The sequence below is a fragment of the Cucumis melo genome, chromosome 10 (genome assembly GCF_025177605.1).
Source record: "Cucumis melo cultivar AY chromosome 10, USDA_Cmelo_AY_1.0, whole genome shotgun sequence".
Taxonomy (NCBI): domain Eukaryota; kingdom Viridiplantae; phylum Streptophyta; class Magnoliopsida; order Cucurbitales; family Cucurbitaceae; genus Cucumis; species Cucumis melo.
In genome coordinates, this window is record NC_066866.1 from 27,725,103 (window position 1) to 27,751,827 (window position 26,725).

General features: G+C 39.1%; 1 protein-coding gene across 2 annotated transcripts; it reads right to left on the reverse strand.

The window, feature by feature from the left end:
- Nucleotides 1-1,375: 1,375 nt before the first annotated feature.
- Nucleotides 1,376-17,638, reverse strand: LOC103502552 (NADPH-dependent pterin aldehyde reductase-like). 2 transcript variants are annotated; one of them, XM_008466520.3, is made up of 5 exons: nt 17,370-17,638; nt 17,185-17,254; nt 15,686-15,879; nt 15,397-15,569; nt 1,376-1,640 (listed from the first exon to the last, which is right to left on the reverse strand). In XM_008466520.3, the coding sequence occupies exons 1-5, from the start codon at nt 17,544-17,546 to the stop codon at nt 1,544-1,546; spliced, it is 711 nt and encodes a 236-aa protein (XP_008464742.1). In that variant the 5' UTR covers nt 17,547-17,638; the 3' UTR covers nt 1,376-1,543. The 2 variants fall into 2 exon arrangements, with proteins under 2 accessions (XP_008464742.1, XP_050946900.1); XM_051090943.1 differs by lacking the exon at nt 1,376-1,640 and having other exon boundaries at nt 5,117-15,569; nt 17,370-17,609.
- Nucleotides 17,639-26,725: the final 9,087 nt, after the last annotated feature.

Sequence of the window (26,725 nt, forward strand, 5' to 3'; positions counted from 1 at the left end):
AATGGAATTTGGTGAGTTTCCACTTCGTTGATAGTGAATATGAAGTGTCTAACACCATGATGAAACAATCCATGCAAAAGTTGCATGTGATTGTTTATAAATACATGTAACTTAATCAGATTTAGTTGTTAATGTCATTTTGAAATCATGTTGAAAATTTCACTTAGATATCATTCACTCCTATTAAGAAAATTAATCACTCCTTATATTCGATGAAAGTTCTAAGGTTTAAAAGAAGTAGAAAAGAGTATGAGATGGTTTGAAGCAGTGTTCAAGATTAGAATCAACATTAATACAAGGTAAAATTCTTATTGCTTTTTTTATGCTAGAACAAATGAATGCTTAATCCTATGTTTTGCATGCAATTAGAATTTTATTAAATCCCTAATTCTGATGTGCATGTCCTCTTTTCTTCAATATTGAGTGACGCTCTAGGTATTTTTCAAATTAGATGCATGGATGATTTTATGATATCGATTCTTTGATGATTGTCTGCACATAATTTAGGCTTAATAATGGAAAGATGCATTTAAAAAACTTATTTCCTAACTATGAAAAGTTTCATTTTATGGTGAGCCATACATTGCATTGTTTTAGGACATTTAGTTTTTGTAAAAGGTATTGAGATAGATAAAGCTGAAATAGAAGTGATTTCTATTCTTCCTTACCCTACTTTCATCTGGGAAGTCCGTTCTTTTATGGGGAGTGAGGGTTTCTATAGATGTTTTTTAAGAATTTTTCAAAAATTTCTTTACCACTAACCTCTTTGTTGCAGAAAGATGTTCCTTTTGTTGTATATGAGAAATACCAAGAGGCCTTTGACACTCGTAAGAATAGGACTTGTCATTCAAAATTATGTGTGATGAGAGCAATCTAGTAGTTGGAGTCGTTCTAAGACAAAGGGTGCACAAGAAGTCGAGGACCCTCAATCCAACTTAAATCAATTACACCACCACTAAGAAAGAATTTCTTGCAGTTGTGCTTGCCTTTGGATAGATTCTTTAGTTATGTTTTTGGCTCTAAACCACCTATCTACACTGATCATACAATGTTAGGTACTTTTGTTGGAGATAAATCATTCTTCTTCAAGAGTTGATCAATTTAACAATAAAGGATAGAAAGGGAGCTAAGAATGTAGTTGTGGATTGAGTCGGATTGTGCAAGAAGAAGATGTCGTGCTTTTGAGAGAAAAATATTTTTTCGACGAGTACTTGTTTCAGGTAATCAATCCTTTACCATAAGGTATGCCGATTACCACCATTGAAGGTCAAGAATCATAGTTATACATCCATTGATTTCTTGTGTCATTCTCTTTTTCTTTATTTTTTATTATTACATAAAGATCGATTTGTGAAGTGGGATAGTTTGAGATATATTTTAGTGTATTCCATATTTATTTATTTCATCATACAAATAGGCACATTAAGCATTTATGATCCTTATTGGGTTTAACAAGTTAAACACAATCTACCATGCATCCAAAATTAAGTATCATTGTCTATTTAGTGGGCAAGAGAATGCAAATACATCAAATAAAAATCAATTATGCCGTTGAAAGTTCACGTGGATTATTGACTGTTAGAGACTCTCCATTATCTTTTGGAGTAAGATCAAGAATCATAGTTGCTGCTTTTATAGCCCTGTTACAACAATAGTAGAATAATTTAAAGGTAAATCTACTCACATTAAGGTATATAAAGTAGCAATATTAGTTTTATGTTCTTGGTATGAATAAAAGAAGCATAAGTTTCACAATTTTATAAGTTTAAATAATGCAAATATTAATCCCATGATTGGTTTAATTTATTCGTATCATGGGTAAGCAAGCAAGAAAAGCAAAGAAAAAAAAAAAAAAAGAGAAAGAGAGCAAGAGAGCTAGAGGTGAATTTTGAGTGAAAAGTGAGTGAGTGCCTTGAGAGAAAGTGTATTCTCCTTAAAGTGTCCATATTTATTCTTATAAAAGTTCTCTCTTTTAAGTGAATGTCTCTCTTTCTTTTTGTGCTAATTTCTTCAAGAAATGGTATTAGAGCCAAGTTAGCTTAGTTTGCGGTGTTGGGGCTTTTGAAGATTGAGTGCAGTCTAAGAGTGTGAAGCTTGTTGTCTAGGACAAAGTTACTGGTAAAGTGCATTCAATCAAGTTGTTGAAGGAATCAAGAAACTCAACACACAGAATTACAAAACATCGTCCACATGCATGACGTCATATCTCAAAAGCTAGGACTTGCATAAGACATTAAAGCTATTCCGCTTGAGGATGTTGTTGCTTTGAAGAAATGGAATATTAAGGCAAGTAAAGCCAAGTTTGCAATTGAAACTATAATTGATAGAAAAATGTTCAAGCACATCAGTATTGTTGAGACGCCAAAGAAAGCATAGGACATGTTTGCCTCACTTTTCTAAAAAAAAAAGTAATTTGAGATTGAAGTTTCTAGAGAACAAGCTCTTATCCATTGCTCAAAAAGGGAGATGGGTATTAACCAATACTTTACTAGGGTGAAAGCTCTATGTCATGATGAAAGCTCTATGTCATGAAATCTCTAGGTTAGATTCTACTTCTGCTATTTCAAAATCAGAAATGAGGAAAATTATTATCCATGGTCTTAAACCTGAATATAGAAGTTTTATTATTGCTATTCAAGTTCGGACAATCCAACCTTCTTTGGTTGACTCAGAAAATATATGCAAATGTTGGGGGTCACAATAAAGTACAACAATTATTTAGCACTCTTCGATGATCAAAGAAAAGGTCATTCAAAAATTTGAAAGAAAGTAGAATAAAAAAGAGATGAAGAAACTCCACAACGATCTCTAGTAGGGAAAGCTAGTAAATATGATTGATAACACGAGCATAAAAAGGGTGAATTTTATAGCTTTGGAAAGATAGGTCATTATGTCAGAGAATGTTGTCAAAGAATAAAAGACAGCAGAAAGCAATGGAGTTACCTTCCAAGTTAAGAGTATTAGCGAAGACAAATAGGATGCAAATGCATGATTTGCAACAACATATCCAAAACCTCATTCGACATCCAAAGCAATGGAGAATAAAATGTTGCTCTTCATGCAAAAGAGGTAAATCATGAGATTATTGGATTATGGATTTAGTTTGCTCTAATCTCATGCCAGAAGATAAGAAGAAGTTGCAAAACATATCAAAGTACAAAGAAGCTGAGTTGTTGTGACAGTAAACAACTTCAAGTTGCCAATACCCTATGTTGGAAAAACTGTGGTAATATCTCATTGCAATTCCAATCACGAACTAAATAATGTATTTTATGTGTCGATATGCAGTAGAACTTGATGTCAATATCTCAATTGACATCAACAAACAACTTCATCGTGTTTGGATCTAATGGTACCAAGGTGTACCAAGATTGGAAGAATAAGGGCGAAGTCCATCTATGTCATGTTAGCAGAAGATGCCTACGTGGATAAGGAAAGACACCCAAAGACAGAGTTCATTGATTATAGTAGTGAACAATGTTATCTATCAAGAGATGTTACAGTTGATAAAACATCATTATGAAAGGCATCTAAATTAGAAAGACATCTAAGGACGGGAGGCTTTTTAAAGAACGATCTAAATAAGTGATAAATCCAGTGCAATATAATCCAATAGAAGAAGATGAAAACAATGAAGACACAGAAGAGCAACTAAAGACAAAAAGTTCTTGACATAGTGGAATACGTGGTTAAAAACCATAATTATGGAGATAAACCAGATAGAGAATACCAAATTTCAGGTATGCAAATGCTAATAATATTTGAAGAACCAACAACATGCAAATAAGCGTCACAGAATATCCAATGAAGAAAGGTCTTGGAAGTAGTGGACACATTAAAAAGAAATAGATGTTGGGAGAAAGTGCTAGAAGGCTAAGCGCATCTAAGCATGAGAAATGCTAGAAAGTGAAGAATAATAAGCGTTGAAGGGGAGTGTTGAAGTCGAAGATAACACTAACTATTCTAGAAGGTTGTTTAAATATCTTCAATATAATATAAATACGTAAATTAGATTACTCAAAATAAAAATCTAGAAATATTATAGATTTTCTTTAGGCTACAAGGAATTAAAATTCCTTTAGATAAGAATAAATTAGGAAATATCTAATAGTTAGAATTCTAGAGAGATCCTACATTGGCTCCAATGATCTCTCATTTATAAATAAAAGGTGTGATTTTCAAGTAGAAGGTGTGATCAGGAAACAAGCAGCAAAGAGAGTGAAAAAGAAAGCAAGAAAGCTAGAGAGAAATTTTGAGTGAAAAGTGAGTGAATGCCTTGAGAGTATTCTCTCCAAAATGTCCATCTTTACTCTGTCAAAATAAAAGTTTTCTTTCTTCCAAGCGGGTGTCCCTCTTTCTTTTGTTCCAATTTCTTCAATAAAACGAAATTACTTTATGTAGGTGATTTATCGCTTAATGGGATAACTAATCCATGTGCGCTCTTCCTTGATTTAGAGTGTGTTTGGTAGTGATTTTAGAATTCAACTTGACTAAAATCACTTTTTTTTTTTATTGTTAAAACCACTTTCCTCTAAAATAATCAATAAACAGGCAACAAAGAGGAGAATAACAAGATGGAAAGGAAGATAGACCTAGTCAGTCTCGGCTTGACCGAGCCAAGGCCATAAAATTAACCCATAGTTGATAAGCCCAATATAAGCCGAGAAAAAAAAAGATGAAACCCTAAAAACACTAGGTAATAATGTTCAATTGGTCGGCCTTGACCTAAAAGGAATCCCAGAACAAGTGGCGCAGTCACAAACCCTAATCAAATAAGGATTAGGATGAGGATCAAAACTTATAAATAAGATCGAGAAGAACATGAATAATAAGCAAGTTCTCCAACAATTATCAAAATCCTCTTTACTCATTCCAACCTTCTGACTTAATCATCAATCTAGTTACGCCAAATCGATGTCTAGGTTTTTTTTGTTAGCATGTGAGCTCTCTTCCTCTAAAATACAAACCTTTGTTGTCCTATGTGGAGAATAGGTACACTTGTTGGTCAAAATTTTGCATCAACAGTTGGCTCGTCTGTGGAGAAGGTGATAACTTGTAGAAATACAAGTTATTCGGTCTTTTAGGTAGAACAATAGAACCAAAACACATAATAATATGTCAAAACGCATGGCTTCTATAAAAAATTCTTAGAGATAAGAGAATACAAGTTACATAAGTCTTCATGCCTGTTTTTACCTTATTTTACAGTATCTTATCGCAGGATTAGGAAGAAAAGATAAAGATAGTGAATCGACTCGATAAGAAGCTTACATGGTAACTAAATATCTTTAGGTGAGAAACCACATCAGCATGTGAGAAAGATTCACCAACAGGCAGAATGGCAGTTGGAGTCGATGTGACTTGACAAGGTTGAGGAGGCGCTGACAACCGGCGTCGACTAAATTAGAAGAATGATGAGAAAACTACTACAACGTTGACATATATAGAAAGAATAGACGTTTCATGCCACAAGTAGCCTATATAAACCCTCCTCCTACATCAAGAAAATGAGAGGTGTGGGAGCTTTAATTCTCAATGGATTAACCTACCGTTAGCCTAGATGGACCAAAATCTAGAGAGCTCCATTGGAGTCGGTGGAAAAGATTAGCTTTTCCACCTTTTGTAAAAGCCTCTACCTTCTTCTTTGGTTAATCTTGTAAAAGAGAGCTTCGAGAGAGATTAGAGGAGAAGTCCACCATTTCTTTTCCCCTAACCTGTAGTGTTCTCCATTTTTCTTCACTTTCCACTTTTGTACTTTATCGTAATGTATTATGTTCATATTGTATGGCCGAAGATGTACATTCTTTAATACATTACATATTTATTTATCTTCAATCTTAGTAGTCTATTTCTGTTTATTTTTCAAAGTATTATAAGTAGCTTAGGCTTGTGATAAGTTCTTCATAAGGAGTCTAATTTATAACGGTTACCGTGTTAGTTGAGCTTCACTTATCGCTTGGCCAACATTTACCGTCAACTACTCGAAAAAGCAAGTAGCAAGGACGTAGCTAATATGAGCAAGAGCTCCCGTTTGGAGACAAACTCCTCCTTGGCAACTAAACCTTCATCATTTGTGTCCCGAAAAGAGAAGTGTGGGTGATATGGCATTGAGAGGTTGCCACCTTTAAAAGAGAGACAATATGAGTCTTATAAGCAACCATTTCTAGATAGCGATTGCTTAACAAAGCTTTATCATTTGCATCCTAAAAGGTGAGCAAGTGTGGTATTCAAAGCACTGAAAGGTGTTCGACTTAATTAAAAGACAGTTAACTAATTTCTATTGCATTTAGGGCCTCCACATGCCTTAATTACCTATTAACACGATGACATTCCTTCACTTTTTCCCATTACAAGTTAGTTCATTCTCCACCTTATCGCCCCTTTTACCATATTTTACAGAATCTCTAGTGTAAATATTAGGTTAGCTTAAATACACCGTTACCTTATATTGTAACTAAGATTTGATATCAATTTCCTGTGTTCGACCCTGACTTACCTAGAAAACCTATCGTTTCGCTTACACTTGGATAAGCGATAGAAAAATTTGTACTCAACGAGGATTTAATGCTTATATGAATATTAGATAAATAATGAGCGTCTCGCATGCAAGCCGAGCCTCAAAACAACACAAGTCAAAAGGATATTCAAAAGCAAACTTAGAAGTTCTTTTTTAGAATTAGTCAAAGGTTCATAAACTTGAATTTGGATGGAGACGAATCAGAATAAAAATGTCATCATCAACAATTCTAGAAGGAAGGCTTGCTGAAATAGCAGACAAGTAAGACCTTGAAAGAAATTAGATCTCTATGACTCCAAACTAGAGAAATTGAAGATTTTGAAGTCACTTGCTAAAGCAACAAATAAGAAAGATAGCGAATGGAACAAAGTTGTGCCAAAACGTGTTTGTTTGGAAAATCCGAGGCTAAGGCTAGCCTTAGGATTTTTAAGAAGGGCAAACTCGAATTAAAAGAGATTCTTAATTGCTTCAAAGAAAGAAGAATGACTAATCCCTAAGAAAGGGGAAGGAAGGAAAAATAGAGGTCAAGGTCAATCCTTCAAAAGAAAAAAATAAAGGTAAAGTTCAATGGGTGAAGATCTGGATATAAAGAAAATCTCAAAATGCTCAAAAAAACAAAAGGTAAAGGGAGAGATTGATCCTAAAAATGAAAATAAGAGAGAGAGAATAAGGTTAGCATTTTAAAGAAAAACATAAGCAAGAGCTAAGAATGTGAGATCCTAGATACATAAGAGCTTTGTGAAGATTGAGGGTAAACCCTAACCTCATTTTTATTAAGAATTTCTAAGTGTTTAAGAAAGCATAATGTTTAATGTTTAATGTTGTTTGTGTTGCTTAGGTTACCTTGTTAAAGGAAGGGTTGAAGGAAAGTCTTAAGTGTTAAAAAGATGAGAGGTTGGCGGCCAAGTGAATGAGAAAATAGAAAACTTGAGGATTTTTGGCTAAGTGCCAAGGGAAGGTGTGATGCTTGTGGCGTGAGAACCTCACAAGGCATGTTTTAGGCAGCCAAAGCACACCTAAGCAAGGAGACTAGGGATTGAGGGCAAGCAAGCTAAGCATGGAGGCAAGTCGAGGAGATGGACACATGGTGTTCTTTATGGGCAAGGCTTGCGAGGTTAGCAAGGCGACTTGGTTTGGTTGGAAAGTTTTAGGCAAGAAGCTTTGATGCTAGGTGTTTTAAGAAGGTTCTTAGGTGTTCAAGGCAATTAGTTGAGTGGATGACAAGTGCCCATAGCATGCAAAGCTTGGTTTTGTGATAAGGAGGTGACAAAATTGCCATGTAGAGTGCAATATTTTAAGATAAGTTCATTTGAAGAGTGCTTAGAATTCACTCGTGTATTTGCTCTCAAACTAATTGCAAAAGCTTGCTAAAAGAGTCTATTCGTCAAGATGAGGTTGCCAAAGAAAAGAAACGCGAGGAATGTAGTGTTTGAGTTCAAGGAAGAAGGGAAGGCTAGAAATCGAAGGGTTTTGAGTAGTGTAAAGTGTTTGAAGGCGCAGATTGCATCCCTTTGAATTTGAGCTGAATTATTTAAGTAAGATAGTTAAAAAAATTTCTAAACAAATTTGAAGAAGTAACTTATTTTTCATTTTGATGGCTAGATTAAAAATAATTAGTGCTTGAAGTTGAAAGAGATTTTCTGGAAATTTCGCAGATTCTAGGCAAGTTTTAAGGTGGTTGGAACATCAGGTCATGAGGTGGTAGGTGTGCGCGTGTCTAAAAGGTAAGAGGTTTTCTAGCTTTGTTGTGGGCAAACAACATGACCAACACGTAGCTAGGTGACATTGGGTGTGTGGATGCATCCATGGAGAGGTGTGACACAACATTGTGTGATCAAGGCGTGCAACATGCTGAGTGCAAGGCAAGCATGCAGCCAGGTGTCCTGAGGGCCTGTGCAAGTGCATGTGCTACCTATCGCCATGGCCAGTGTTACAAGCATGTTTGTCCAAAATGTTGTTTGCTTGGCCGCATACTCAGATACCCCAAAATCACCTTCTCATTATCTCTTGTACATAATTTAGTCTATTACTTTTCTTTTTATGTTGTCGACCTAGGGTGTGACGTTTCAACATATTCATAGGCAAGCCTGTCAAAACTAAAAATGTTCAAAATGTACTATAGGGGACACCCAGTAGTTGAATCCTCGACCAAGCCTTGTCTCACTCTTTGCAACCAAAGCTTTCTTTGCAATTGACAGTCTTCAATGCTTGCTTTAATGATGTTTTCAATGATTTTCTTTCTCTCTCATGTCTTATAGAACAATTTTCTCAAGAACGTGAAGGTAGGCTACATCATATCGCGACTTTTTCTGCTATTTTCTCAAGTGCTGCACAATCGCGATTTTCACAAGAATGTGAAAGGAGGCTCAATTTTCTCAAGTGCCGCACAATCGTCTGTCATGTGTTTGAAAGGTTACGATTGTGACAAGTGATATGAGAGCCTAAGTTGGCTTATTGATAGTTAAGACACAAACATGTTTGCGACGAATCAGTTTGACAAGGTCCATATAGACTGACTAGTAGAGCTTGAAGAGTAGATGCTCTACCTAGTCTAAGTTTTCGACTCCAACTACTTCTTAGAGTCCCGTCTCGAAGAAATTTTTGAGAAAGATGATACAATTGATGCAATGACCGACCGTCTCGACTAATTACCCATACAAGAGTTGTTGACAAGAATCGACACTCTAAAGGAAAAATTTGGAAGAACCGGTAACTACGAGTGTGGGGATAGTTCGAGGGACTCAGTTGGCCGTATAGAGGAATGCGTTATTGAGCTAGATAGCTTTCAAAAGACGCTTTTAAAAATGATAAACAACATGTCGAAGGATTTTCGAGCTGCCCTCAATGTCGTTAGGAATGAAATCGCAGATGTGAGCACAAAGGTGAAACTCACAGTGCGAGCCATGGCAAATCGTGCTACAATTGGAGTAGCAATCCCGGTGAGCAGAATAAAGATTCCTGAACCGAAGCCCTTATGTGGGGCAAGGGATACAAAGGGCTTATAGAACTTCATCTTTAACCTTGATCAATACTTCAAGGCCACAAGCATAGTAACTAAAGAAGCCAAAATGACCTTAGCGACTATGGATCTGTCTGAGGATGCCAAGTTATGATGGAGATCCCGCTATGTTGAAATCCAAGAAGGGCGTTGTATAATAGACACTTGAGACACCTTAATGAAAGAACTTCGCTCGCATTTCTTCCTTGAGAATGTTGAAATCCTGGCTTGGTGAAAGTTGTTTAAGAGTATATGTATAAGTTGTTTACTACTCAATGATTTATTAAGCATATTTAGTTTTAAAACCAATCACTCGTTGAGCTTTAGTCCATGCTTTCCAAAAATGTTTTCTTACTTTTCAGGTAGAGATCGTGGACCCGACATTTGACTTCATCGGCATATCTGCTAGTGTTTCCTTGAGTTTCATAACTAGTATGTGTTGTATAGTTGTATTTCTTTAGTCTTTACAGGAGATTGTTTTTGTAGTATTAGATGTGGGTTGTACATGGTTGTCTTTGGGATGTATCGACTTTGGTTTGTGGTTGATGTGCTTATGTATATTTCAAACTTGTGTTAGTTATTGTAAGTTGGGTTTCACTATGTGTTCATATTTCCACTTTGTGATATATTTCATGTTTAATTTTAGTTCTAGTAGGGGTTAGCATTTATCTTTAGTAGAAGAACTGTATCTGTTGGCTTCATGCCCCTTCTTGGGAAAAAAGTAGGTGGTTTGGAAGAGGGTATGACAGTGAAAGTAGTCGAGGTCAAGTCCAACCCTCACATATGACATTGAATTAGAAAAATGTTTCACAAAAAATGTATTTTATAAAAAACTTAAAAAATTAAATCAAAGGAAAAACACAACATCGCAATAAAAATGATTGAAACTCGAAGTGAGGTTGTGATTGAGGCTCAAGAAGTTTCTTTAAAAATGGAGTTACAAAAGATTCAAATAGAAATCAAAAGCCTACAAGGGGATTACACTACAAAGCGTGCAAGTGGATCCTCCATCCACCAATGAAATCATGAAGAAAGAGGCCCAAAAAAAAAAAAAAAATCAAGGTCCCATCAATTAAATCCATTGACAGGTAAAAAGACCTATTAGAACACATAGATTCATACAAATCTTTGATGGAACTTCATGGAATACGAGATACGGTCAAGTGTGGGGTATTCTCCTTACCTTAACAAGACCAACCAAGGAGTGGTTCAGACAACTAAAAAGAAAGTCCATTGAATAATTCAAAGAATTAACAATAACTTTTGTTACATATCCCTGGGAGGACGAGACCAAAAGAAACCAACAACACGTTAATAGCTCTTTCAGAGAGCTATTTCTTTTGGCCCAATTCGTGCTCGTTCCACGATTTTATATATTTGTTTGATGGTTTTGTTAGCCTTGAGCATTAAGGAGGTGGATTGTTATTTGAGATTAAAATGATTTCAAATGATGTATGCATTAACCAAACAAATTGAGAAACATTGCATAAATAGCCCTAAAGAGCACAAGTGCCCTAACTTGGAGCTCTATCCTAAGCTCGTTTGACAATGAAAAGGTGAGAGCACCAAAAGTCTAAGCACCCAATGAAGTCTAAATGAAGAGAAATACAAAGAAAAGAGAAGGTTGAAGATAGGATGTCATTTGTTGTGGGTGGATTCGGTCAAGGGGCAAAATCATCAACAAATAACAAACGAAGAGGGGAAGAACAAGACTAGAAGGAAGATGAGTCTGGTCAAAGTGGGCCACAGTTGATAAGCCCAACACAAGCTTAGCCAATAAATGGATGAAGCTCTAAAAGCGCTAGAAAATAATGTTGGACTGGTCGACCATCCTTAAATAGGCAGACTAATTGCAAACCCTAACTGGATAAAGAATAAAAGGAGGGTCAAAACCTATAAATAAGATCGATAAGAACACATGAACGACAAGTAAGATCTCTAGCCATTATTAAATACTACTTACGTAAGCATTGAAGTGGTCGTAGCTTACACCACATTGATTTCTAGATTTCTCTTTGTTTGCAAGGAAGCTCATTTTTCCTAAAATATAAATTTAAAGTTGTTGCCTTGTAGAGATCAAGTATGCTTGCTTGGTCAAAATTTTCCATCAAATGGCATGAAAACCATAGTTGGGATGACAAAGAAAGAAAACAAATTTAACGATAAACACATTTTCAAATTACACCATCAAATACCTATCTTAAATGAAAAGTAAAAGTAAAATGATGCCAACACAAGCATAAATCATGTAAACCCTAGGCTTTCTGTCTGGTTGTTTTTAGAAGGATGAAACTTACTTAGTGTATGTGTTAGATGGCCAAGTAAGGCATAAGTTTTTGGCTTTGTGACTAGATCAAAGAGGCTATGTGAGTCAAAGCAAGAACTATTCGTATAAGGGCTTGTTGCTGAGCTGTGAGGCATTGGGACAGTGTTGGTTGAGTAGTTTACAACTGGCCTTGCATGAATTAATTTAAATTTCGGTAAGCAAGAGGTGGCACAAGTTTGACATGCACGATTGCTTATTAGTGAACTTCATATTATTAGTTCTTCCTTTTTGCTCGTACGTTTTCTATGATTTAAATCTCAAAATAATATAAATTGGGTGTAGTTTTCTTGTAAGGGTTACAAAAGAAGAAGGTTTCTAAAAAAGAACTCATCAATTGAAGAAAAGTAAGAAATGTTAGTTTTCTAGATATTTCAAAACAACCTTTGAAAGATCTGAGGCTAAAGGATCCAATACTTGGTATTTTAAGCTAATATTATGAGGTAAGAAAGTTAGGAAGATTCTAAGAAACTTTTTTGAAGGAAGTTTTTGATTTGATAAATAAATTCTTAGTTATGATTTTTGAAGGTTGAAAGTGGAATCTGGAACTAACAGAAATCTAGGCATCTGGGCAACAACGTTTAGTGTTAGTCGAGCATTTGGAGGTTATGCATGAGCAGAGGTGTGCAAAGGGTAAGTAATGAGGCATTGTGTGGCATTGGACAAGTCTAGCGTGCAACTATATGACTAGGGATGCTATCGTGAGACAAGGCATGTGCACGTGAAGTGGCTTGTGACCAAACTTGGAGCGCCCATGGTGGGTGCACAACAAGTGTCACATGAGGTTAGCATGCGACTTAGCACCTTGATGGGGATTGTGCAGCAGCGTTCAACTTGTCTCTGCTCAGCCACGCACCAGGTGTGCCATTGTGCTATTGATAGGCAATTTTTTTGGGTTTTTTGAAATTTTGAGCAAAACTTAAAATTTTTAAGGATCAAGTTGATTAATTAGGAATTTATTTCTATAATTACAAGTCAAGAAGAGTAAGAGCAAGTCCTCAAGTCTGGAGGGATATGACTTAAAACTGTTAGTGACAAAACGAGTTTGAATTATGTTTTAAAACATGAAATTCTAGTTAAGTGATTTGAGCATGCTCTGAGTTATCTGAATATGGTTTCTGAATATGGTTTCTGAATATGGTTTCTGAATATGGTTTCTGAATATGGTTTTACTAAGTTATTTGCAATGTATAAGATTTAATCAAGCTTGAGTTTAAAAGCAAGAGAAAATCATGAATTTAAAACTAAGTTTTCAAGTATTTAAACACGAGTTATGATTTTGCAAAAGTATGTTGTAAGTATAAGTTTATGCAATAAGCAAAGCATGTTTTAAGCAATGTATGTTTTAGTATAAGAGTATAAGTTTAAGAAAGATGTTTGATCAAGTACGAAACTCGACCTGTTTTATAAATAAACATAATTTCAAGTATAAGAGTTTAAGAGGAAGTATTTAAATTAAGTAATAGGCAAGATGGCTAAGGAAGACTAACTTATTGTGTGCAAGTATAAGCTAAGAAGAGAGTCTAAATGAAAGACTAAGCAAGATATGTTATCTGTATGTTTTAAGTAAAGAATAGTAAAGCATGTCATTTGTTTAAAGGTAAGAGATTTCTTAAAGTTTCCAAGTTAAAATCTAAGCAAAAAGTTAAGCAAAGCTTATAGTAGAACAAGTATAAGTCTAAGTAAATAACTTAGCAAAGTTTAAGATCAATAAGCATGATTTTGAAGTAATTTAAGTTTAAAAGTATTTTTCTATCAATATAACTGTTTTACTTGAAAGAAAATGTTAGAAGTGATCATCTTTACAAATGCTTTATGCTTAAATCTATTAAAGATGTGTATGAGTGCAAATAGTGAGGTCTGGCTTCCCCAAATTACAAAATTAACAGTGAGATATGGTTTGCCCAAATCACATGAAAGAGAATGAGGACTACACTAGCAAAATCACGAGAATGATTATGAGAAGTGGGCTTACCGAACTCGCGAGTTAAACTAATAAGTTGTAAAATAGCAAATTCATTTAGACCACCATTGTCTGTATCGATTTATGTCTACCACAATGGGTTAGATGAGTTGCAGAGTAAAGTAGTATAATAGTTGATTTTAAGAATGTTTTATAAAAACTGAGAAATAAAGTTTAAGTTAAGTATAATGTTACAGTTGGTCACTCACTTAGCCTTTCAACTATCGTTTTCATAATATTTTCATTTCCTAGTTAATGATCGTGATCCTAGAGCTAAGCTTATTGCTGCCAGTCGTTTAGTTTGCCGAAGCGGGTTCAAGTTGTTGTTGTCCTTGATGGGCCTATGTACTATGTGTTTACATGGAGTAAGAGTTGGACAGCCAGTTTATTTAAAACAGAGTTTTATTAATTACAATATGTTTTGATAAGTTTTTCCATTGTGTTATAGCTAAGAAAGTTTTACTATGTTGTTGAACTTGTCTTTTAAGTAAAGCTTTTAAATTTTAGAACCTAACCTTGAGGGTGATATAATATATTTCATCAATGTTGTTATATGTCAAAATGTTTCTGGTTTTTTTTTTTTTTGTTCAAATTATTAAATTACTCGAAACACCAATGATGAGTAACTGTTAAGTGATATCATTTTTATATGTATAATGAAATATAAAGCTTTTTTCATTGTTTGTTTCTTTGTACTTTGAGCATCAGAGATCATGAAAGTTTGCATCCGAAGTTGATTGAAGATGGCCTCAAGGGTAACATTTCTTTGCTTTGAGCTGATCTATATGTTGGGATGTGGCTACCATAAGTTGGTTGAACTTCTTGTTTGAGATTGTGGAAAATTCTCCATAAGATTTTCATAATCCTATTCTAACGTAAAGGAAGATTAGAAGAGGTCTATTATATTATTCTGCATTTAGGATTTCTTCCTTGGTATTTATTGCCATTGAATTATTTTTGTTTGTGTAGTTCCCCCAGTTTCTTCTGCCGAATTGAACTTGCTTTGCTTTCTATTTGTAATTTTGTTCTTTTTCAGGTCAAGGCATCGCTTGAGGAAGGTAAAGATATTCGTTTAGGTGATGGGAAACCTGCTAATGTCGAGATTCTCAATACTTTTCAATTGCTCACCGCCCAAGCCTATTGTTTACTTGGTAAGGCCTATCAAGTTAACAAGTATCTTTATTATATATTGGTTCTTTGTTGTTTGTATGTCTTTTACCCGATGGTCATATCGTTTTCAATTCTTTCTATTTGTTATATTGATTAAAATATGAATGTTTTCCCAAATTTCATGTCTTTAGTCACACTCGGGGCATGTAAGTATTGTTTTGAGAGTTAAAGTGTCCCTTAGACGCTTTTTTGAAAACTTTTTAGGTTGGTTTTGGATTTGAAAGTTACACTTAGGCCATGCATCTTGTTTAATTTGAACATTCACATTAAAATGGGACTTAAAAGACGTTGACAGTAAATATCTAGTAGTATGAAACTTTGTTATATTTAGTAAATATTTTGTTATATTTAAAAATGAGGTTAATACGAAAAGAAAAAAAGGATATTGTATTAAAAAGAATATAAGATATGAGTCGTGGATATACCATTTGTGAGGAGATTGAAATTGGGCAGCTGAATCACCACAGCATAAAACAAGCATGTCGGTGTGTATAGAGCCAGGATTTAAGGCAACAATTGCCATACCATCTGGTAGCCCTTTAGCAACACATTTAGTTAGTCCCTCAACTGCCCATTTGGAAGAACAATATGGTGCAAACTGCAAAATTAGTAATACCAAATACTCATAATATAAACTTTGTCATAATTATCAATAATAAATAAATGGATCATATAGTATATTGAATATAATATTGTCGTCTCAGCCTAGCTTACATCTTCATGAGCAGATCTTCCAGCACCAGAAGACATATTGACAATAATTCCATTGTTGTTTTGAATCATAAGGGGAACGAAATGTCTCAAAATATTAGCAATTCCTTTCACGTTTGTATCAATCACATTATCAAATTCTTCTGCTTCAAGTTCCCATATCTTTGCACTTCTATGTGCCAAACCTGCATTATTCACTGTGAAATACCTCCAAAATATTACAACTTTGTCAACTTAACTTCGTAATTTACAATGTCAGAATTAGTAGTACCATGGATGAACATGTTTTATCTTTTGTATTTCTAAAACTATTAATTTAGAATCCCTTTCGTTTGTACTATTTTGGGTTTTGAAAATTAAATTAGCTTTTACTTTTCACCTCAAAATTTCTATATCCATGTTATATATATATTATTTTCGTTTAATGTTTCAAAAATCGAACCATGGTTTGAATATAAAAATCCTCTTTTGATAACCATTTCGCTTTTTATTTTTTTGTTTTCAAAAAGTAAGTATATTAACATCTCTTTTACAGCTACATTAAATTAAATTTCTTTGTTTGGTTATATACTTGGTATCAATATTTTATTGAAATCAATCGAAATTTAGAAAACAAAAAGAAAAGTGAGTGTTCAGAAACTTGGTTTTTATTATCAAAATTCACTGTGAGTTCAATCCTTTTCACGTAAAAGAAAAAGAAACCAGATGGTTATACTAAACAGTACGATCTAAAAGAAATTGTTTTTCTTTGTAGATTTTGAGTAAAGGTTTTGTTTGTAGTTTATGGAGTGTCATTTTGGAATTTGTTCAGCAAAATACTTTGGCCGTATTGGAATGGAATGGAATGGCCGGCCCTCTTCCCCCGGGGTGACATCAAAATAACCTTTCCTTTTACTTTCTTTTTCTTAAAACCACTATTGTTTCTTAATTTTACAATAACTATCTATTATTATTACTGTAATCCCAAAATTTCATATTTTATTAATGATACACGTTAATAAAAGTTGATAGGCTTCTATCCTATCTAACATCGATCAAATCTAAAATAAATTTTGTTATATTTTGTAAATATGTTGATTTCTTATATTTGCTATATTTGAAAATTCCTGTGTATTTATATATTATATTATATAATTAAATTGTATTTAAACTATAGAAATAAAAAATGATAAGGAAACATTGCCACGAACAAAAGAAAAAGAAAACATAATTATCAAACAAGTTTCTAAGTTTCTAGTTTAGCTTCTCAAAGAAATCGGAAACAAAAATAGTTATCAAATATATTGGTCTTACTAAACAAGAAAGAGAGAAAATACAAACTTTATGGAGGGGCAATTAAATATATCATGAGGTGATTAGAGGGCTATCAGAAAGATATTAAAGAGTTATCAAGTTTTGGTGCAATTTAGAAAATGTAGTGACACAAGGCATATTGTGATAAATTGTTTTATTATTTTTAGAAAGGTCTCCAAAAGAGAAAAGGAGAGAGAGAATAAAATTACCAAGAATACGAGGAACAAGATTGTTTTTGGCGACAAATTGTGCGAATTCTTGAACATGGGTGTCTGATGTCTGGCGAAGAAGGTGGTAAGAGATTTGAAAGAGAGGGTTTTGTTATATATATATATATGTGTGTGTGTAGGAAATGAGTGAGTAGAAGAAGTTAGGTTGGTTTTAGATACAATACCACATCGAGTTTGAAGAAGAAATGTCGATTTGGAGAAGTGTTGGAAAGTTGTTGTTGAAGAGAATCAAGTTTGATCTGATCCCTTGAGCAACCGATAATTGTATGGCCACGATTTGCTAATTCCAAGGCTAAGGCTCTTCCTAACCCTTTGCTAACTCCTGTTATCAACACCGCCATGGATCCAAATTCACACCCAGCTTCTTTAACTCATCTTCTCCCTCCTATACAACACCACATATCGCATAATATTCTTATTTGCTTTCACCAAATCCATAAGCAAAGCGACGAAAATGTAAACTTCAAACATACATTTTGTATTATTTGTAGTTATTGCTTAATTTATAATTTATTGGGTGGTTCTCAAATGGACAAACTGTCGCTGCTCTAACTTTGGTTGTAACTTCTTTTCATCACACCTCATCCTTCCATTTATTTATCTTTCCTCTTAATCCAATTAATTAATTATTCCTCCACCCTCCTTCTGTTTTTCTCAAATCAATAATAACCAAAATATTCTACATTTCAGACAACAAATAAAGATTCCTTATTTGGAAGACTCTTTAAATTAACTCTCCTTGTGTCTATTCTTCTCCTTCACACTACAAGTCTCAATTACATCGTATCAATCCTATTTATAGAATTGATTGCCATAGTAATTTAAATCTATAATTCTCAAATTTAATAAATTTTATATTTAATTTACGCGAATTTTTATAAATGTAACAAACCGATAAAATATTTATGGTCCATCTAACATAATGCAAAAAGCCTATGAAGCCGGTAAATATTTTCATAATTTCTAGATTTATGGTGAAATATGAATGGTTTTAGTGATATATAACCGTTGTAACCACAGTTGTGTAGAGAGTGCAACACTATAATAATATTGTAACACCCCAATGATCTCATGTCGTTCATTTTTTAAATTCAATTATTTATTTTTATTTTATTCATCTATTTGTTTATAATTAAATAATGAAACTTATGTCATCAAGATGTGAATTTTTCCCCTTTTAAAATATTAAGCAAATTTCAACTTTAATTATACTTGGTAATTAAAGATTTAATTGGTATTTGGAAGTTGAGGGAAAGGAGGAATTTGGGGGAAATATTGGTAAATTAGAGAGAGAAGAGTGAAATTTGGAATTTATTAAAGAAGAGAAAAAGAGGGGAATTTATTTTATAAAAGGAAAAGGAAAGGAAAAGAAAAGGAAAAGAAAAGGAAAAGAAAAAGGAAAAAGAAAAAGAGAAAGAAGAAGAAGAAGCCGAGAAACCCTAGCCACGCCGCCGCCGCCGAGTCGACGCACATCGTCCCAGCCGCGTCGAAGATCAGGTCAAGTCGAGCCGTCGCACGCCAGCCGTCGCCCGAAGCCGCGTTACACCCGTGCCTGCGCCGCGCCGCATCGATCCGAGGGAGAGCAGCTGAAGCCGCGTCGCCGAGCCGCCCAGTCCCATCGTGCGCAACCGCCAACCACTGCGTGAAGCCGCGCACTGCCAAGTCACCGACCCGCAGCAGTCGACGGCGTCAGCCGCGCGCCTCCAGCCGTGAAGCAGAACCCGCGTTTCGGCTGATCTGCGCCCGCCCGTCGGCCCGAGTCCAAAACCGACCCGCGCCGCCCGCCGAACCCGAACTCCGCGCGCGCGCCTACTCCAAGCCGAGCCGCGCCTCCCTGCTGACGTGAGCCGAGCCGCTCGCGCAAGCCCCTTTCGCCAGGACTGAGCCGAGCCGATTCTGTCCTTCTTCCAGCCGAGCCGCCAAGACAATTTTGGCTCCTTCCACCTAGTTTTTGGTAAATTTCCAAATTCCCTAGCCTGCCCAGTAATTAAATGAGTTAATTTGGAAATTTAATTAACTTAATTACTTTCCTCAAGAAGCAACTTGGACCAAATAGCTGCTGCAGCTTAGGACTTCCTCAGTAGGAACTCATCTAGCAACATCTCGAGGTAAGAGATTTCTACTACTAGACCCATGAACAAATTGTAAGATTTCGCATACTGTGAGATATGCATACTGATGATTGACCGTATGGTGTATTGAACTGTTGACTGTATGACGATGTTATGATATTAATGCTCAGTAGTATGTGGCCGTATGTTGTGTTGAACTGCTGACTGTAGGAGGACGTTGTGGTACGAATGCTCGGTAGCATATGACCGAAATGTTTGGAATTGTTCTGACGATGTAGAGACTGTTGAGGAAGGGAAGGGAGCTAGTGTTCACTATTTCGTCATAGTTGTATGATGATGAGATGTATATGTATGTTAAGACTAGGGTCCCTGTTAGCAACCCAGTAGAGTCGTACCTGCATGGGTGTCCTTCGGGATCACCACCTATTGAGGACTGTGTGGTCCGACGGGACGCCAGTCTAGCATGATATAGACATGACTCGAGTGACTCGACGGGGTCCTCGCATCCCGACTGTCCTAGGTGTCCCCGGGCACCGAAGACCAGAGTTTCGTTCCTACGGGAGCGCATGTTGCACGTGTTCGGGAACGTGCCAGAGATTGGGTACCAGTTTTCAGGACTCGATAGGGAAGCCAACAGGCACCTAGTGGGACTAGTAGTGGGTCCCTTACTGAGTATTTTTATACTCATTCTCTTCATTTTATGTTTTCAGGTAGAGGACGAGGTAAGGGCAAAGGCAAGCTGGCGAGCGACGTGAAGTGACCGTGGCGAGCCATAGGGGTTTTCCTGCTTCCGCACATGTTTTACTTTACAGTTAAATTCATGTTTCGGCTTTCTGCATATTTACTTTGGTTATTTTTGTAGATAGGGCCCGCTTAGGGATTTTAAACTTAACTCGTATTTCTACATGTTACCTTAACTATCTTTCATAAATACATTTGCTAGATTTCTTTGCATTTATTTACACCAGATTTTATGACTTAAACACTGATCCTAGATTCAGTAACCACTTCGATTCAGCATAAAGAGTCGGGTCGTTACAGTTGGTATCAGAGCGCAGTGTTTTAGGTCCTGTAGACTGACTTATGATGTAAGTCATTTTGTTTTGATTTTTACCTCACCCTATGGCTATACGGTCCTTCGTCACTCGCCAGGTATGCCTAAAGCTTTACAAATATTAAGATTATAATGTTGCCTGATTAGATTAGACTTAGAGTGAGAATATTGAGCTCTAGTGGTGAAAAATTTGTTGGTGAATTTTAGGAAGAATGCCGCCACGTAGAGGTGCACGCCGAGGAGGTGGCAGGGGAGGCAGAGGAGCCGGTCGTGGCCAACCGGCGGAGCAACCTGCCGCGCCGCCAGTCAACCCCGACGTACCAGTCAACCCTAATGCACCGGTCACTCAGGCGGATCTCGCCGCAATGGAGCAGCGTTACCAGGCCATGCTGCAAGCTGCTCTAGCGCCGTTCCTCGCTGCTCAGCAGAACCAGGCCGCCCCTGTTCAGGACCAGCCTGTAGTCCCTCCAGCCCCTGTTCAGGACCAGCCCGTCATCCCTCCAGCCCCGGTGGAAGCTCAGCCGGTGCCAGTACAACTGTCAGCTGAGGCCAAGCACTTGAGGGATTTTAGGAAGTACAACCCGAAGACTTTCGACGGATCCTTGGACAACCCCTTTAGAGCCCAGCTGTGGTTGACATCCATAGAGACGATCTTCAGGTACATGAAGTGCCCAGAAGACCAGAAGGTGCAGTGTGCAGCTTTCTGTTTGGAGGATAGGGGGACTGCCTGGTGGGAGACTGCTGAGAGGGCGCTGGGAGGAGATGCCAGCAAGATCACATGGGAGCAATTCAGGGAGAGCTTTTATGCTAAGTTCTTCTCTGCCAACGTGAAGCACGCCAAGCTCCAAGAATTCCTAAACTTGGAGCAAGGCAAACTGAGCGTGGAACAGTATGATGCCGAGTTCGACCTGTTGTCCCGTTTTGCCCCTGATGTGGTAAGGGATGAGGCCGCCAGGACTGAGAGATTTGTTAATGGCCTCAGGTTAGACCTCCAGGGTTTTGTACGAGCTCTTCGACCAACCACTCATGCGGATGCTCTACGCATAGCACTGGATCTGAGCCTGCATGAGAGAGCTGGTCAATCTAAGGTTGTCGGCACAGGGTCAGCCTCGGGACAGAAGAGGAAGGCGGAGGCGCAGCCCGACGTAATACCACAGCGGACTCCGAGGTCAGGAGGTGTCTTCCAGAGACACCGTCGGGAGCTGGCAGCAGCTGGGAGAACTTTGAGAGAGCTACCCACTTGTACTACCTGTGGGAAGGTCCATGGAGGACAATGTTTAGCTGGGAGTGGAGTCTGCTTCAGGTGCAGGCAGCCGGGGCACACTGCTGATGCGTGTCCTCGGAAACCCTTAGAGACGACGCCACGTCAGCCTTCTGCTCCCCAGCAGGGGAGAGTCTTTGCCACGAACCGGCAGGAGGCCGAGCGAGCTAGTACGGTGGTGACAGGTACGCTCCCAATCTTGGGGCATTATGCTTTGGTACTATTTGACTCGGGGTCATCGCATTCATTTATATCCTCTATTTTTGTCAAGCATGCGGGTTTAGAAGTAGAACCGTTGGGTAGTGCCTTGTCTGTCTCTACTCCTTCTGGAGAGGCCCTTTTGTCTAAGGAAAAAATAAGGGCATGTTGGGTAGAAATAGCAAACCATACCTTGGATGTAACCTTACTGGTGCTAGATATGCAAGATTTCGATGTAATTTTAGGCATGGATTGGTTGTCCACTAACCATGCAACCATAGACTGTTTCAATAAGGAAGTAGTCTTTAACCCTCCTTCAGGGGATAAGTTTAAATTTAGAGGAGCAGGCATGGTAGGTATACCCAAGGTCATCTCAGCAATGAAGGCGAGTAAGCTACTTAGCCAGGGTACTTGGGGTATCTTGGCAAGCGTAGTAGATGTGGCAGAACCAGAAGTTTTCCTATCTTCCGAACCAGTAGTAAGGGAGTACCCTGACGTTTTCCCCGACGAACTCCCAGGACTTCCGCCTCCTAGGGAGGTAGACTTCGCCATCGAGTTAGAGCCCGGCACCGCCCCTATCTCTAGAGCTCCTTACAGAATGGCCCCAGCCGAATTAAAGGAGTTGAAAGTCCAGTTACAGGAGCTGTTGGACAAGGGCTTTATCCGGCCCAGTGTATCACCGTGGGGAGCCCCAGTGTTGTTCGTGAAGAAGAAGGATGGGTCGATGCGCCTTTGCATTGACTACCGAGAGTTGAACAAGGTGACAGTTAAAAACCGCTACCCCTTACCCAGGATTGAGGACTTGTTTGACCAGTTACAGGGGGCCACCGTCTTTTCCAAGATCGACCTGCGATCAGGCTATCACCAGTTGAGGATTAGGGACGGTGATATTCCCAAGACGGCCTTTCGTTCGAGGTACGGACACTACGAATTCATAGTGATGTCCTTTGGTTTAACTAATGCCCCTGCAGTGTTCATGGACCTGATGAACAGGGTGTTTAAGGACTTTCTAGACCAATTCGTCATAGTCTTCATTGACGATATCTTGATCTATTCCAAGACTGAGGCCGAACACGAAGAGCACTTGCACCAAGTCTTGGAGACCCTTCGAGCTCATAAGCTATACGCCAAGTTCTCCAAGTGTGAGTTCTGGTTAAAGAAGGTGACATTTTTAGGGCACGTGGTTTCCAGTGAGGGAGTCTCGGTGGACCCAGCTAAGGTCGAAGCGGTGACCAACTGGCCTCGACCGTCTACAGTCAGTGAGATTCGCAGTTTTCTGGGTCTGGCAGGATACTACAGGAGGTTTGTAGAAGACTTCTCACGCATAGCCAGCCCATTGACCCAGTTGACCAGGAAGGGAACCCCTTTTGTCTGGAGCCCAGCATGTGAGAGTAGTTTCCAAGAGCTTAAGCAGAAGCTAGTAACGGCACCAGTCCTGACAGTGCCTGATGGGTCGGGAAGTTTTGTGATCTATAGTGATGCCTCTAAGAAAGGACTGGGATGTGTCCTGATGCAGCAAGGTAAGGTAGTTGCGTATGCCTCACGCCAGTTGAAGAATCATGAGCAGAACTACCCTACCCACGACTTGGAGTTGGCAGCTGTAGTCTTTGCACTGAAGATATGGAGGCACTATCTGTACGGTGAGAAGATTCAGATTTACACCGACCACAAGAGCCTGAAGTATTTCTTCACTCAGAAGGAGTTGAACATGAGGCAGAGGAGGTGGCTCGAGTTGGTGAAAGACTACGACTGCGAGATCCTGTACCATCCAGGTAAAGCAAATGTAGTGGCTGACGCGCTGAGTAGGAAGGTTGCACATTCAGCAGCGCTAATCACGAAGCAGACCCCCTTACTCAGGGATTTGGAGAGAGCCGAGATTGCAGTCTCAGTAGGTGAGGTTGCCGCACAGTTGGCTCAGTTGACAGTTCAGCCAACCTTGAGGCAAAGGATCATTGCTGCTCAGCTGAGTGATCCTTACTTGGCAGAGAAACGTCGTATGGTAGAGACGGAGCAAGGTGAAGAGTTCTCTATATCCTCTGATGATGGCCTTATGTTTGAGGGGCGCCTGTGTGTGCCGGAAGACAGCGCAGTTAAGACAGAGCTTTTGACTGAGGCTCACAGTTCCCCGTTTACCATGCACCCTGGGAGTACGAAGATGTACCAGGACTTAAGGAGTGTCTATTGGTGGAGGGGCATGAAGAGGGATGTAGCAGAGTTCGTCAGTAGGTGCTTGGTGTGCCAGCAGGTGAAGGCACCTAGGCAGCATCCAGCAGGGTTGTTGCAACCCTTGAGTGTGCCAGGGTGGAAGTGGGAGAGTGTGTCGATGGACTTTATCACGGGACTGCCCAAGACCTTGGAGGGCTACACGGTGATCTGGGTTGTGGTCGACAGACTCACGAAGACAGCCCACTTCGTGCCAGGGAAATCCACGTACACTGCCAGCAAGTGGGGGCAGTTATACATGACGGAAATAGTAAGACTGCACGGAGTACCAGTATCCATCGTTTCAGACAGGGATGCCCGTTTCACTTCGAAATTTTGGCAAGGGCTCCAACTTGCATTAGGTACGAGGCTGGACTTCAGCACGGCATTCCACCCTCAGACTGATGGTCAGACAGAGAGACTGAACCAGATTTTGGAGGATATGCTGCGGGCCTGTGTGCTAGAGTTTTCAGGAAGTTGGGACTCCCACCTGCATCTAATGGAGTTCGCCTATAATAACAGTTACCAGGCTACCATTGGTATGGCTCCGTTTGAGGGTCTGTATGGCAAGTGCTGTAGATCCCCTGTCTGCTGGGGCGAGGTTGGAGAGCAGAGGATGCTAGGCCCCGAGTTAGTGCAGACTACCAATGCAGCCATACAGAAGATCCGAGCTCGTATGCTGACCGCACAGAGCAGACAGAAGAGTTACGCTGATGTACGACGTAAGGACCTCGAGTTTGAAGTGGGAGATATGGTCTTTTTGAAGGTAGCACCGATGAAGGGCGTTCTGAGGTTCGAGAAGAAGGGGAAGTTGAGTCCACGTTTCGTGGGGCCATTTGAGATACTGGAACGGGTTGGCCCTGTGGCTTATCGTTTGGCCTTGCCCCCATCCCTCTCAGCAGTGCATGACGTATTCCATGTCTCCATGTTGAGGAGGTATGTCGCAGACCCGACGCACATCGTGGACTTCGAGCCCCTACAGGTCAGTGAGAACTTGAGCTATGAGGAGCAGCCTGTCGAGATCTTGGCAAGAGAGATCAAGAAGCTTCGTAGTCGAGATATTCCACTAGTCAAAGTCCTTTGGCAGAACCATGGAGTTGAAGAGGCCACGTGGGAGAGAGAAGAGGACATGAAGACCCAGTACCCAGAGCTGTTCGAGGAGTAGAGCTTTCGAGGACGAAAGCTTTCTAAGGGGGGAAGTATGTAACACCCCAATGATCTCATGTCGTTCATTTTTTAAATTCAATTATTTATTTTTATTTTATTCATCTATTTGTTTATAATTAAATAATGAAACTTATGTCATCAAGATGTGAATTTTTCCCCTTTTAAAATATTAAGCAAATTTCAACTTTAATTATACTTGGTAATTAAAGATTTAATTGGTATTTGGAAGTTGAGGGAAAGGAGGAATTTGGGGGAAATATTGGTAAATTAGAGAGAGAAGAGTGAAATTTGGAATTTATTAAAGAAGAGAAAAAGAGGGGAATTTATTTTATAAAAGGAAAAGGAAAGGAAAAGAAAAGGAAAAGAAAAGGAAAAGAAAAAGGAAAAAGAAAAAGAGAAAGAAGAAGAAGAAGCCGAGAAACCCTAGCCACGCCGCCGCCGCCGAGTCGACGCACATCGTCCCAGCCGCGTCGGAGATCAGGTCAAGTCGAGCCGTCGCACGCCAGCCGTCGCCCGAAGCCGCGTTACACCCGTGCCTGCGCCGCGCCGCATCGATCCGAGGGAGAGCAGCTGAAGCCGCGTCGCCGAGCCGCCCAGTCCCATCGTGCGCAACCGCCAACCACTGCGTGAAGCCGCGCACTGCCAAGTCACCGACCCGCAGCAGTCGACGGCGTCAGCCGCGCGCCTCCAGCCGTGAAGCAGAACCCGCGTTTCGGCTGATCTGCGCCCGCCCGTCGGCCCGAGTCCAAAACCGACCCGCGCCGCCCGCCGAACCCGAACTCCGCGCGCGCGCCTACTCCAAGCCGAGCCGCGCCTCCCTGCTGACGTGAGCCGAGCCGCTCGCGCAAGCCCCTTTCGCCAGGACTGAGCCGAGCCGATTCTGTCCTTCTTCCAGCCGAGCCGCCAAGACAATTTTGGCTCCTTCCACCTAGTTTTTGGTAAATTTCCAAATTCCCTAGCCTGCCCAGTAATTAAATGAGTTAATTTGGAAATTTAATTAACTTAATTACTTTCCTCAAGAAGCAACTTGGACCAAATAGCTGCTGCAGCTTAGGACTTCCTCAGTAGGAACTCATCTAGCAACATCTCGAGGTAAGAGATTTCTACTACTAGACCCATGAACAAATTGTAAGATTTCGCATACTGTGAGATATGCATACTGATGATTGACCGTATGGTGTATTGAACTGTTGACTGTATGACGATGTTATGATATTAATGCTCAGTAGTATGTGGCCGTATGTTGTGTTGAACTGCTGACTGTAGGAGGACGTTGTGGTACGAATGCTCGGTAGCATATGACCGAAATGTTTGGAATTGTTCTGACGATGTAGAGACTGTTGAGGAAGGGAAGGGAGCTAGTGTTCACTATTTCGTCATAGTTGTATGATGATGAGATGTATATGTATGTTAAGACTAGGGTCCCTGTTAGCAACCCAGTAGAGTCGTACCTGCATGGGTGTCCTTCGGGATCACCACCTATTGAGGACTGTGTGGTCCGACGGGACGCCAGTCTAGCATGATATAGACATGACTCGAGTGACTCGACGGGGTCCTCGCATCCCG